We start from the raw sequence: 13896 nt of genomic DNA on the forward strand, positions 1-13896 counted from the left end.
TAATATTACTATGAAAAAAAAATACTATATACAGAGGGTTCCCCCCTCCCCCCAACACTCAGACACACTGTCATTCATCCTCATAGCATCCCATAACATAGAGTAGAAAATAAAAGGTGAGAAAAGATAAAGTCTTTATAACAGAGAATGACTCTAATTTAAAATTTTCAAAAACATGAAGCCTTATAATAATATTTCAGTGACAAACAGAGCCTTTAAGATTGTTTCTATATAGCTAAAGAAACCGAGGCACAAAGAGATAAAAATTGGAAAGCAGAGGCAAAAAATTAGTAACAGCTTTAAACTTAAGATTGCAAATCCTGAACTTTATATCCTAGGTAAAATTCCAAGAACTTCCTTTGCTGAAGGGAAAAATAAAAGGATGCATATGCCTTATTCACAACAGCTTGTGCAGGTACATTATTAACATACCTATTGTTGTTTCGACAATTTCGGCAGTTAACACACTCCAGAGGGTCAATCTGAGGCACGGCCGTGTACATTCCACCACCCTGGACAGGAATAAGCGTCAGAGAAAAAGAAAAGAAGAAGGAATGCTGAAGGTGCCCACAGACCAGCAGCCAAATAATCACAAATACACATGAGCCATGTCAACCATAAATGGGCACATGGTATATTCTAACCAACTCCCAGAGCAATGTCATTGTGAATATCACTGACCCATATTCACAAAGGAGTGAATGAGAGTCCTGCACTATGCTAAACTGTATTCCAAAAACTTCACTGCCATGTTTTCCTACGTATTTCTGTACTAGACAAAGGTAAATAAATGAAGGGAAAAGTTTAGTCACTTCCCTTCAAATCTAGTGGGCTCAAAATACATTATACGTTATAGCCTCCGTTCATTTTTCCTTTCTCGGCAGTCAGGGAAGAATTTCATGTGATGCCAGTTGGAGAAACAGGGTGTAAAACCTGTGTAGATGATGTCACATGATAAACTCCTCTTCATTTTCCTGTAATTATTTCGATGACGTCTGTTCACTTGACAACGCTAAGTTTTAAAGCATGCTATATTTTTCCAGATGGAGTAGATCTTCATCCAGCAATGACTTGGAGGGGGTGTGTTAATATTTGGATGTTGCTTTTGGCGGAAACTGCCCAGCAATTAAGAAAAATGCCCAGATTAACACATACCTCATTGTAAAATGTTCACTTGACAGAGAGCAAGGTTCTTCAAAAATGAAGTTAAAAATTAAACTAGCCTGATAGTCAGAGGCAGAATTCTGCTTTCAGAAGAAAAACAGCAGAACAGCAGAACTGAATTTGATAAAAGGTGGGAGAGGCTGTCTGTCACACTGCACCCAAACCCAAAGCAGGCCTCCAAGGTTAGGAAAAGTTCAGGCAATTGTTTTTCCTAGAATACTTTCCATTTCCATTCATTTCATAACAGCAGCCAGAATCTAAGCAAACCAAAGGTGCTGAAAATTTCCTTCAGTGTTTCTGATCCAACCAGCAACAGGAATTATTCAGAACATATCGAGAGAAAGAACTCTCCTCTACTATATTCCATCTGAGGGCAAACCTGAAAGGCTCAGAAAATGAAGTTCACAACCTGCAGGGTAACGTTGTGGGTTAGGGATTCTCCGAGTCCCTCAACATGTTGAAGTCAGTGCAATGATTTTTAGGGTCACTAACACTTCAAAATTTCTCTATTTCCCCCACCCAGAAAACTAAGAAAACGAATAGTTTAGAATCACAGATAACTTCTGACATTGTACACCAAATGGGGAGCCTATTATTTAAATACAAATTCATTGTTCAAAAAACCCAAGGTTCCGTGTTCAAACACTAGAGTAAACATTGGCCTTATGTTTTCTTCTTATGGAAACAATGTGTGCTATTCAAACGTTAATGCTCTCTCCTTCAGTTTTCTTGGACAATAGTAGTAGTTTGGACTAGGAATGGTGACCAAAAAAGTTCAGAAAGTCTGAATACATGCTGTATCTTTCCACACAAAACAATGAAATCATGATTCTCTTTTAGTAATGAGATGCATTAAAGCAAATTAATATTTATTCCGCAACATACAAAAGCTAGGTCACATAAAAGCCATTCAATTTCTAGCTTTAAAATATGAGTATATATTAGTTTTGTTCTCCAAATAGATTTTAACAAATCTTTAATAAACTGAAGATGGGGAAAAAAATCCTCTAAGCTTCTTCAAATTGTAGCACATTGTGGGTCATGGTAAATTTATTTGTAATCGGAACAATGACAAAAACTGAATGCTTAATTCCATCAATTAAACGAATTATCTATTTGATCAAAAGTAATATAGATGTGCATCCAATGTCATAAATCAAACTTTCTAGTGCAGAGAACCCCAGCATAAGTCTAAAATATGCTAGTCATTCTACTCCCATTTCAAAAATTCAACGCTGTCAACTAGTGATCTCCGAAATAAGGTTGTCTTAAGGGTTTATCACTCTTTGTGTGGCTAAAGAATACAACATTGTAAAATGTAAAAAGCTTACCAGCCACAACAACAAAACATATTGGGCAAAACAAACAAAAGAAGCCCATGAAAGGTCAGAAGTCACAACCCGGTGGCCTGCAGAGATGTTTGGCATGGCCTACGTATGTTTTCAAAAATTTGAATTAGGTGCCAGCATGTAAAAATCTGTCAATTTCACTTGGATTTACAGAGGTTTTGAAAAATCAGAAAATTTGGCAACACTGGGCCCGCAGCCCATGACGACTGTAAATGTCAAACTGCAGCTGCTTCCTGAAGACAGTGTCTGTGCTCTCCAGATGGCCATCGCCTCCAGTGCTACCATCTCACTCCCACAATTTCCTGGTCTGCCTGACTCTTCCCGGCATTTGCATTTTCAAGACCCTGCTCTCAATAAATCAAATTTAAAGTATTTGGTCTAGTCTATGTCCAGTGGTATTTCCATTTCACCTAAAGAACTTCCAGTCTGTTCATTGCTCGTATTCCACTTTCAGTGTTAAATAATTTTAAAATGAAACTAAACTGATGAACATAACTATTACCTGGCAATAGAAAACAACTTACAAAGACTACTCTGGATCAAAGGGCTGCCATGGATCCATGCTGCTTCCATTCAAGGAAACTTGTGAGGTTTCTGTACTGAACAAAGCCAAGCATGCTGTCCCTGTTCTGGTACTTGGCACTCTGAGGGACAGAGGGGCTTTTATTTATAGTTAGATCTCTTACATTCACTAGATGATGAGGATGTTCAAAATCCACGTGTGTCCTGGTTAGAGAGTTGGTGTGCCCGGAGTAAAGCCCTCCATTTAGGCTCCCATTCACAATTCCATTGACTCCATTGGGGACCTTATGGTGAAGGTGGGAATAGCCACTGCTGAGACCGCCATTGGTTAGGAAGCCTCCATGAACATTTCCATTTAGCTGACTTGCTCCTGAGAGAGTGGTGTAGTCCACCATCTGCCCATTAATATCTGATCCTTGGTAGAGATATCCTGGTGGGTCATATTCTGTTAAAAGAGAACAAAAAAGACACACACACACACACACACACACAGTAAGACACTAAAAAGGACAATCTTCTTGCTGAGAAGGTCTTACAGGTAAAACCCCTAAGAAACTACAAATAGACTAAAATAAAAACATTTTAAAAATGTTCACTTAAAGCCTACTTGTAAGACATGCTTTAATAAAGTTACTGCTATTATTTTCCATACAGTGTAGAGATAGCTGTGAACTCTGAGTTAATTATGATTCTGTTAACGGGAAGAAAAATTAACTAGGGAGAAATTACTCAAAAGAGAATGAATATATTGGGCAAGCTGAAACTATCAGAGTACTGGCAATACTAGGAAAAAGTGCTTAAACTCCTATATATTATACTTCAAAGTGCTGGAAAAAACTGCATAAAATGACAACAAAAGACTAGCTTTAGGTGGCATATTTTAAGTGCAATAAACAACTCTGTTAAGTAAAAGGATGGAGTTGTATATACAGTCACTGATCATTCATATAGCTCCTTAGGCATTACAGCCAACTTGGAAGGTGTGGAGTACCAAAGGCAAAACGCGATTCTATTTTCTTTCCTTTTCTTTTCTTTTTTTTTTTTTTTGAGATGGAGTTTCACTCTTGTTGCCCAGGCTGGAGTGCAATGGCGCGATCTTGGCTCACTGCAACCTCTGCCTCCCGGGTTCAAGCAATTCTCCTGCTTCAGCCTCCCAAGTAGCTGGCGCGTGCCACCACATCCGGCTAATTTTTTGTATTTGTAGTAGAGACAGGGTTTCACCGTGCCAGCCAGGCTGGTTTCGATCTCCTGACCTCGTGATCCACCCACCTGGGCCTCCCAAAGTGCTATGATTACAGGCGTGAGCCACTCTGCCCAGCCTTCTATTTTCTTCTATTAAAAGCATATAAATGACTGCCTCAAAACTCTGATTTCCAGAGGCACATCTACCAGACATATTTAGAAAAAGTAAAATATCTCTGAGAAACTAGAATGTCCAAACTGTACAGGATTTGTTGTTGGAGTCTGGATAAATTCTTCGAAGGTAGGAGAGCTTGCCAAGGCTGGATTAGGTGTCCCTCCTTTCCTTAGCTGCCCGCGTTACTGTGTGCTCTCGCCCAGGTGTGTAGTCTCAGTACACCTGCTTGTGGTCTCACTAAACTATACACTTTGAGAGGGCAGACGTGGTGTTTATTTTATTTACCATTACATCTCCACTGTCCAGAACAGTGCCTGGTGTACAGAAGACGATGATTATGTTTTGAATAAATGACTGAATGAACACCACCATGAGAATTTTCCATTTTTAAACATATTATCAGGTCACAAAGTAGGACGACTTTAATCTGATTAATATGGCTTGGACGACGAGATTAATACTTGTCTTTTAATGATTCAACATGCACTCACACAATTAAAGGCAATGGCATTAAAACCATTTAGAAAATCAAATGATCACCATCCCTTTCAGCCCGATGCAGCCACCATCTCTCCCCCTATCTCTTGGAAGGCACCATTCAATACAAACAGAGTACTTTCTTCCCCCAGAACTGGTAACTAAAAGGGGAGCGTGCGTGAGAACTGGCTAACAGCCACTGGAAGTGCCTGCTGGGGTCCTCCCTCACTTTTCTTTCATTTCCTTATTCTGGAGCCAAAGGGAAAACCAAAAAACTTCCTCCCACCAAAGACTAAACTCTTCTACTTGATTTGATTATCCTATTTTATAATAGCTGAGATAATAGGAAAAGTAGGACAGTGAGGTGAAGAGAACTGAAGGAAGAGAAAAGAGAAAGGGGGTTCTAGGTTACTTCCCTGTTATTTCAAAGCAGGGCTATCATCAATGTTCAAGCATACATATTCCTAGATACACTCCAGGAAGAGGATGCCACACTGGAGCAGGCTTGAGTCCATAAGGTACAGAAACAGAGCTGCATTATCCTCATTGGTTAAGTGTCATTCAGTGACAGTGACTTAGAGAAGTTTTCACTACCTGCTTTCCATCATGGCTTTTCTATTCCCTGTTGACAAGCTCTGTACCAGTGTAAAGGTGTTCCTACAGCAATTCCAGAGCTCAGGCTTCAAATATGCATCCTCTTTGGTGGTCCAACAAAGCTGGAGTTTCCCAGCAATAAGTCAGCTATTTACTTAGAGACCTGCTTAGTTTTGGCTTTGGTGTTTATGTCTGCTGGGCAATTTAATTTGATGCTCCACTTACTCTGGCTGACAGCTAGAACAGTTTTAAAGTCATCTCCTCTGAATGAAGAGTATCTAATGTGTTTCATACCATGACACTAATACACAACAGTGTTAGAAATCAATATTTATTCTGACAACATTTGTCTACCCATCTTTAGAAAAAGAGAAGGAAATACTTATGAGTGACTTACTTTGTATGGTATTCTGCTGGCGATTCTTCCACAGGCACATTGCAATGAAAACCATCAGAATGAGGACCATGACGCCCAGCACACAGCCAACGATCAGATATAACATGTCACTGCTTCTGGCAGGGCTGGTTGCAGGCCCCACATTTCCTCCACTTCCCAAAGAATTTGGAGGGGTACTCAAGTCTTTGACAGGATATTCAGAAGCTCCAGGAACACGTTTCACTAGTTGAAATATAAAGGAAAACATGATGTCAGAGTGAATACAGACTCCATGAAACGGTTTACTCTCTGAAGGAGGTCTGGTTAGGAATGCAAGCCAGTCTGTTTACTCTTGTTACTGAGATGATCTGACCACCAATGAGTCAGAAAGAGGGCTCCAAAGTTTAAAAACCTGATGTGCCAAAGTTTTAGTCCACAAACTTTAGAGAAATCCTAAGAGCAGAGGAACATATGCACTTGGTCTAATCCAAACTGCTATATGATTATCTGCTTAACTGTACTTGGAGAAAACTCCTAGAGTTGAAATAAAAGTGTTTCCACTTAGGCCGGGCATGGTGGCTCACGCCTGTAATCCCAGCACTTTGGGAGGCTGAGGCGAGCGGACCGTCTGAGCTCAGGAGTTTGCAACTGGCCTGAGCAACACGGGGAAACCCTGTGTCTACTAAAAATACAAAAATTAGCCGGGCGTGGTGGTGGGCGCCTGTAATACCAGCTACTGGGGAGGATGAGGCAGGAGAATTGCTTGAAGCCGGGAGGAGGAGGTTGCAGTGAGCCCAGATCGCGCCACTGCACTTCAACCTGGACGACAGAGCAAGATTCTGACTCAAAAAAAAAAGTATTTCTACTTATGGATGGAACAAAAACTCCTTTCTGTCAGATATATTTTGAGCTAAACAAGACTCAGAATTACATATTTTATGCTTCTACCACGTATATAAAATTCACTACCAGTATTAGAAGTTATGGCTTTGGATTACTAGAAAAATGACATTCCAAAACCTCACACATAGTATTAAGCATTCCAAAAACAAAGACTTTGGAGCCCATGTAGGTGCAGTACTTTTACCCGGTTCATCGGTATTCTGGGTAATAGCGATAACGAAAGCTAATAACAGGTGGGACTCAAACCTCATTCTCTCATCCCCAAATCGTATGTTCTTAAGTCTCTAAATATCACAGAAAAGCAGTAGAGCAAAGTGGTTGGCAGCCAGTATCTGGAAGCACACAGCCTATGTTTACACCTCACCTCCACTTATCATTAGCTGTATGATTTTTACCTCCAAAACCTCAGTTTTTATTTATTTTTTGAGACAAAGTCTTGCCCTGTCGCCCAGGCTGGAGTGCAATGGCGTGATCTCTGCTCACTGTAGCCTCCGTCTCCCAGGTTCCAGCGATTCTCCTGCCTCAGCCTCCCAGGTAGCTGGGATTACACACACGTGCCCCCATGTGTGGATAATATTTTTTTATATTTTTAGTAGAGACAGGGTCTCACCATATTGGCCAGGCTGGTCTCAAACTCCTGATGACCTCAAGTGATCCGCCCTCCTTGGCCTCTCAAAGTGCTAGGATTACAGGCATAAGCCACCGTGCCCGGCCAGTTTTTACATTTTGAAACGGGGATATTAATAAGAGCTCTATCAATTATCTAGTGGTAACCAAGGATAAATGAGTTAAGCCATGGAAAGCACTTAGAGCCTGGCTCAGAGTGGTGGTCAATCAATTCTGCTGTTATTATTGGTTATTATACTGAATCTCCTGTTATGGTGCCAACAAACCATAGAAGCAAAGCAGCTTTTTAAAAATCTACTCAGTTGAACAGACATATGAAAATATGCTCATCATCTCTGGTCATCAAAGAAATGCAAATCAAAACCACAATGAGATACCATCTCACACCAGTTAGAATGGCGATCATTAAAAAGTCAGGAAACAACAGGTGCTGGAGAGGATGTGGAGAAATAGGAACACTTTTACACTGTTGGTGGGAGTGTAAACTAGTTCAACCATTGTGGAAGACAGTGCGGCGATTCCTCAAGGATCCAGAAATAGAAATACCATTTGACCCAGCAACCCCATTACTGGGTATATACCCAAAGGATTATAAATCATTCCACTATAAAGACACATGCACATGTATGTTTATTGTGGCACTATTCACAATAGCAAAGACTTGGAAGCAACCCAAATGTCCACTAATGATAGACTGGATTAAGAAAATGTGGCACATATATACCATGGAATACTATGCAGCCATGAAAAAGGATGAGTAAATGTCACTTGTAGCGACATGGATGAAGCTGGAAACCATCATTCTGAGCAAAACCAAACACTGCATGTTCTCACTCATAGGTGGGAATTGAACAATGAGAACCCTCGGACACAGGGCGGGGAACATCCCACACTAGGGCCTGTCATGGGGTGGGGGGATGTGGGAGGGATCGCATTAGGAATGATGAGTTAATGGGTATAGCAAACCAACACGGCACATGTATATGTATGTAACAAACCTGCACGTTGTGCACATGTACCCTAGAACTTAAAAGTATAATTAAAAAAAAAAAAGAAGAAAAACCAGGAAAGAAAATTAAAAATAAAAATCTACTCGGCTGGGTGCAGTGGCTCACGCCTGTAGTCCCAGCACTTTGGGAGGCGGAGCTGGGCAGATAACGAGGTCAGGAGATCGAGACCATCCTGGCTAACACAGTGAAACCCCGTCTCTACTAAAAATACAAAAAATTAGCCAGGCTTGGTGGCATGTGCCTGTAGTCCCAGCTACTCGGGAGGCTGAGGCTGGAGAATAACTTGAACCCGGGAGGCAGAGATTGCAGTGAGCCAAGATCACACCACTGCACTCCAGCCTGGGCGACAGAGTGAGACTCCATCTCAAAAAAAAAAAAAATCTATTCAACAAACAACATTAACTTGGGGTTCAATTTTCTAGCAGCATCAACCACACAAAACAGAGCTGCGAATGAGAAAAGAAGTCATCTTTCAAGAGAAGGTGTTCTGTCTTATTGAAAGCTGGATGAATACTTGGCAGAGATGCTAAAGGAAATTTCTACTTGAGGTGGTATGTTAGATTATACAATTCTATGTCCTGGTCAACCCTAAAGAAAACAAAAGAGTTTCTGAGGCACAATGGATATTCCGTATCATATATTAAAGATCATGATTACTCATATGGAAGTCCATTAGGTTTAATCACTCTTTCTTTATTCTTAATTCATTTGTAATTCTACCAAGCTTCATGATCTGGTTTCCAACCCCTTGCTAAAGTTAAAAACTGAGGACAGATGGCTTGCATTGAAGGGTGAGTGAGATCCATTAACACTGATAGGAAGAGACAGCTAACAACCTGAAATAAGAAAGGTGAGATGAAAAACATAAAGAGAAGCAGTCTCTGATCTTTGGTGGGAAGGGAAAACGGCCAGGCTTCAGCGCCTCTGTCATCCCTGAAAACCTTCCTCAATTACTCAAGATAAAACCATCATTGTTCACAAGAACCTACAGTCATTTTTTTAAAGGCTGAAGTACACATGAGATCTTCCATCTAAACAGGCTGGGAATTATGTAATACACAATTACGTAAAAGTCATTCAACATGAATAGTTAACATTTCAAAGAAGTTTTTTGTTTTCCACTGACCTGAAAGTCTGTAGGTAGAACCTTTTGATTCCCTACTGATGTCAGAAAATGAGGTATACTATTGTAATCACAGCTATACTATTATACTATTATAAATAACAGTTACAATGTTTTATGTTTTGTCTGGCTAGATTCTTAAATGTCCTGGGGACAGAGATGATAAACTTCATTTTTATTTAACTTTACTCCAAGTATCCCATGAACACATCACAGTGTCTGGTACAAAAAGGCACTCAAATATACGCTAAACAAATGAAATTCAAGTTTAAATATGGACTTAAGATGTGAGTATTGCAGCAGAAACACACATGGTTTAGAATTTAAAAGCTGGAACTAAGCCTTGGCTTATCATTCAATCTTTTGGAGCCTCCATTTCCTCATTTTTTAAAAACGTATTTTTCATGTCCTCATTTTTAAAAAGGAATAATAAGATCACCTGTAGAGACCCTGATGGCTGCCCAGCTCACTCAACAGCCTTCTTTACCATGTTATGAGAGCTCCAATTTTGTTTGGGTGTCTACCTCAACCCCACAGAACTCTGGGATAAATGTGGTCAATGGTTTAGGGGCTGTGTGGGGCTGAATTGTGGCTAATGAGACTTGTGGGAAGATCTAGTAGAGGACTTTGGGGGAAATTCTCCTTGTTCCTGAAAATAGACACTGTCAGATACTACAACACTTTAAAGGTGACACCCAGAACTGTGGCGAGCTATCAGCAGTGCCAGTCTTAGGGCCAAGCTGGCAATGGGAACATGACAAACAGGAAAGACAGAAAAAAATGAACTTTTTTTTTTTTTTTTTTTTGAGACAAGGTCTCACTCTCTCGCCCAGACTGGAGTGCAGTGGCCCGATCTTAGCTCACTGCAACCTCTACCTCCCAGGCTCAAGCGATTCTCCTGTCTCAGCCTCCTGAATTAACAACATTGGAGTTAGTTACCTACTTCTGGACTGCTTATTTTTGGGATAACATATTTCCTCACTGTTGAAGCCTACTGAGAGGAGATTTTCGTGTTCCTTGCAGTTGACAGTATCCTCAAAGTTGTTGTGAAGATTAACTGAGACTGTGGACGAGTGGTTTTGCTCGTAAACATCTACATGAGCTATTTCTATTGTTCCCCTGTGGTGTCTTCTCTTCTTAAAGACGGCAACATTTAACAGTGAATCTACCTATGTAGGCAGAGTTGAGAATGTTCAATTTAGAATTAGCAACTGCTAATCCTAAACTTTACTACACTTAATTAAACAAGTAGATAGAAGTTATATATCTGTCATTCAAGAAACCACCTTAAACATATGTTGCACTTCTCCTTAATATTCTTAAACTTTTGTTAGTATTCTCATTCTCACAGCAATCTAGAAAGTAGTCAACAAATATTTCTAATATCTTTGTAAAGAAAAAGGGAAGGGTTCATGACCAGCCTGGGCAACACAGTGAGATGTCATCTCTAAAAAAAATAAAATAAAATAAAAATAAAGAAAAGGGAAGGGAGGTGATTTTACTTAGAGTCACACAGAAATTAATGAACAGGATTAATGATTATGTAAACTATTTTTTAGACAAGTATTCTAGCCCACATGTTATACATTTGTTGGGACAGTCTAAGTGTATACACCTAGAAAATGGTCCAAAGCAGAAATTTCCTTAGGCAAATATATCAATAGTCATGTCCAGGCATGGTGGCTCATGCCTGTAATCCTAGCACTTTGGGAAGCCCAGGTGGGTAGATCACCTGAGGCCAGGAGTTCGACACCAGCTTGGCCAACATGGTGAAACCCCATCTCTACTAAAACCACAAAAATTAGCCAGGCGTGGTGGTGCGCACCTGCAGTCCCAGCTACTCAGGAGGCTGAGTCAGGAGAATCGCTTGAACCCAGGAGGTGGAGGTGGCAGTGAGCTGAAATTGTACCACCGCACTCCAGTCTGGGTGACAGTGAGACCGTGTCTCAAAACAAGACAAAACAAAACCCAGAATATATCAGTAGTCAGAAGCAGTAATCCAGGGTTGGAATTCTATCACTGTCCAGGGAAAAGCAAAAATTCTCCTACCTTTAGTCTCGCAGATCATCACATTGCTAAATTCACTTTCTCCTCCTTCATTGAAGCATTGCATTTTAATGTCATAGGAGGTTTCTGGCTGCAGGTGGCCAATCATGTGCCACTGCTTTGAACCTAAAAGGAAAAATAAAAGACTTTACACATCATACAGCCTAAATGATAATGTCAATATAATTAGTTAATGTTTTCAGGATGAGGCTGGAGCAGCATCCACCACCATCTAGTAGTTTGTGCAATAAAAATATACTTAACAGTAAGTATTTGACTAATGCATCTCAGATAAACAGTATTTCTATTACATGGCATAAAAAAAGGTAAAGAGAGGAGATTAACTGACTTAAAACTATATCTGTATGTTGGCAATAATACCTGTTTCACTAAAAATAATTAGTGAGGAGTCTTTTAAAAATTAAAATACATGTTAATTTTACACATAGGAAAGAAATCTCAAGTCCTTTCATCCCTATCCTAACCCAGCAAGTCAATCTACTATGTTCCCTCTCCAAAAAGCGACAGGACATTCGGGACCAGCAAAAGGTACACTACCCAGAGCAACTGACCAGTTGCAAGAATGGCCTTAGCAAAGCTCTCAATTCCATTTTCATGGATGCAACATGAACTGACATATGACCAAATGCCTGAATAAACTGCTGAGAATCACCAAAAAGCAAAATCTACTCTGGGAAACTCTTGGCCGCCACCCCCACTCCTGCTTTTCTTTTGAGTCAAGATCTCCAAACCACACAAGTATCTCTAGTAGAATGATTCTGTTATCCGTGGCATACGCCAATATTTTTAGAAACACTCCTAAACTGAACACTCCAGTAGAAATCACTCTTCATGTTAACTTCCATGGACCTGTGACAATTTTTCATAAGCAGGGACACTATTGCCAGATTAAATGAACTCTTCAAGCATCCTTAATCCCTTGTGGAAACATCTCTTCAGACTGTCTCCACTGTTTCTTAGAAACTCAAGTATACCCCCAACTGATTTAAGAATTAATTAAAGGGGGAGAAAAAAAGCATAACAAAACCACACATGCAAGTTAAATCTACTTGGCTGACAGGACCATTATCACCAGACTCCTTTCTAACTGAACACAGACAAAAATATTTCAATCTGGAAGTACACGCCTCTTTTCAGGTCAACAGTACAAAACCCTTCACTTGTACAGACCCACGTTTTCTAAGGAAGAAAGTCTGCATCTGCTTGTTTTAGGATCGTCTCTGAAAGGCTCAAAAGCGAGGAGTTCTATGCCCCATTTATAAATGTAAAAAGGACCCCCCAAAAGATGTTGACTCAAAAACTGGTTGAAAATGGAATAGATCTGTCTCTAAAATCCAAAGGCTTTCCAAAAAACTTCTTTTTTTGTAGCCTTGGGTCTTTCCCAACCCAGCCCTACACTCACCCTACACTATAAACATTCCCTTGAATAATTACTACACTAGATTTGAAATTTTCCTTTCACAGTGTTCATAAAAATGGCATTAAACTAGGCTTCTGATATGTTACTAATAAGAGAAAAATAGTTAAAATGATATATATCTTGTTAGATTAATATTCCATTGTTATAGTTATTCTTCCACTGGCTAAAATTATAGGAAATATCAGCAAAGAGAAATAATTTTACTGATCATTGATGAATAAGACAAGTACATCATTAGGTTTAAAACTGACCAACCAGCATATATCCTTTGATTAAAAGGCAATTATTTTCCCAAAGGATATTTAGAAAAGGTAAGGATTTACCTCAGAGAGAAACCAACTTAAAGATCAGACTTAAAGATCAGAATGACTGATATTTTACTTGGAATTGACTTAACTTTAGAAGATAAAAATATTCAACAACAAAACACTGGTGTGCTGGAAACATTTATAGTTTATCTAAATGTGGAAGCTAATTCAGAAAATAGGATAGCTTAATTGTCCTTCTCTTACTGTATTCTTTTACAATTTGACTTTTAATTTTGTTTTCAAAAGTTTAAATTTTGGGTCAATTCACAGAAGTAACCTAAAACTTAAAAAAAAAACAAAACTTTAAGTACAAAGGATGAATACTTTTGTTCCTGCGTTTTGGAGAACAGACCAATAGTTTCCAACTGCTACAAAAAGAATTTCAAATGCATAAACTTGAAAATATAGAATAAGCAAATTACACAGCATAGTGAAGTCCACTTAAACATCTAACTGCTCAGTATATTCCATTTATAAACAAGTGCTCTGTGAACCTAAGGCAAAACTCACATTTGCAGACACTACTACTAGATATAAAAGCTTCTTAATTTCCAACTTCCATGCTCAATATGCATATTACAGAAGTTTGTAAAAGCTCA

The 13896-nt window shown here is 39.4% G+C and overlaps 1 protein-coding gene across 7 annotated transcripts in view; it reads right to left on the reverse strand.

Moving 5' to 3' along the window:
- The window catches only part of CDON (cell adhesion associated, oncogene regulated), a 100919-nt gene that overhangs the window by 17168 nt on the left and 69855 nt on the right, over positions 1-13896 (reverse strand). For all 7 annotated transcript variants that reach the window (XM_063671596.1, XM_063671595.1, XM_063671594.1 and 4 more), the window contains 4 exons: positions 11552-11674; positions 5861-6082; positions 3200-3480; positions 433-512 (listed from right to left, as the gene is read on the reverse strand). In XM_063671596.1, the coding sequence (XP_063527666.1) occupies positions 433-512; positions 3200-3480; positions 5861-6082; positions 11552-11674 (706 nt within the window). The remainder of the gene's footprint in view (positions 1-432; positions 513-3199; positions 3481-5860; positions 6083-11551; positions 11675-13896) is intronic.

The sequence above is a fragment of the Pongo pygmaeus genome, chromosome 9, assembly GCF_028885625.2.
Source record: "Pongo pygmaeus isolate AG05252 chromosome 9, NHGRI_mPonPyg2-v2.0_pri, whole genome shotgun sequence".
Lineage (NCBI taxonomy): Eukaryota > Metazoa > Chordata > Mammalia > Primates > Hominidae > Pongo > Pongo pygmaeus.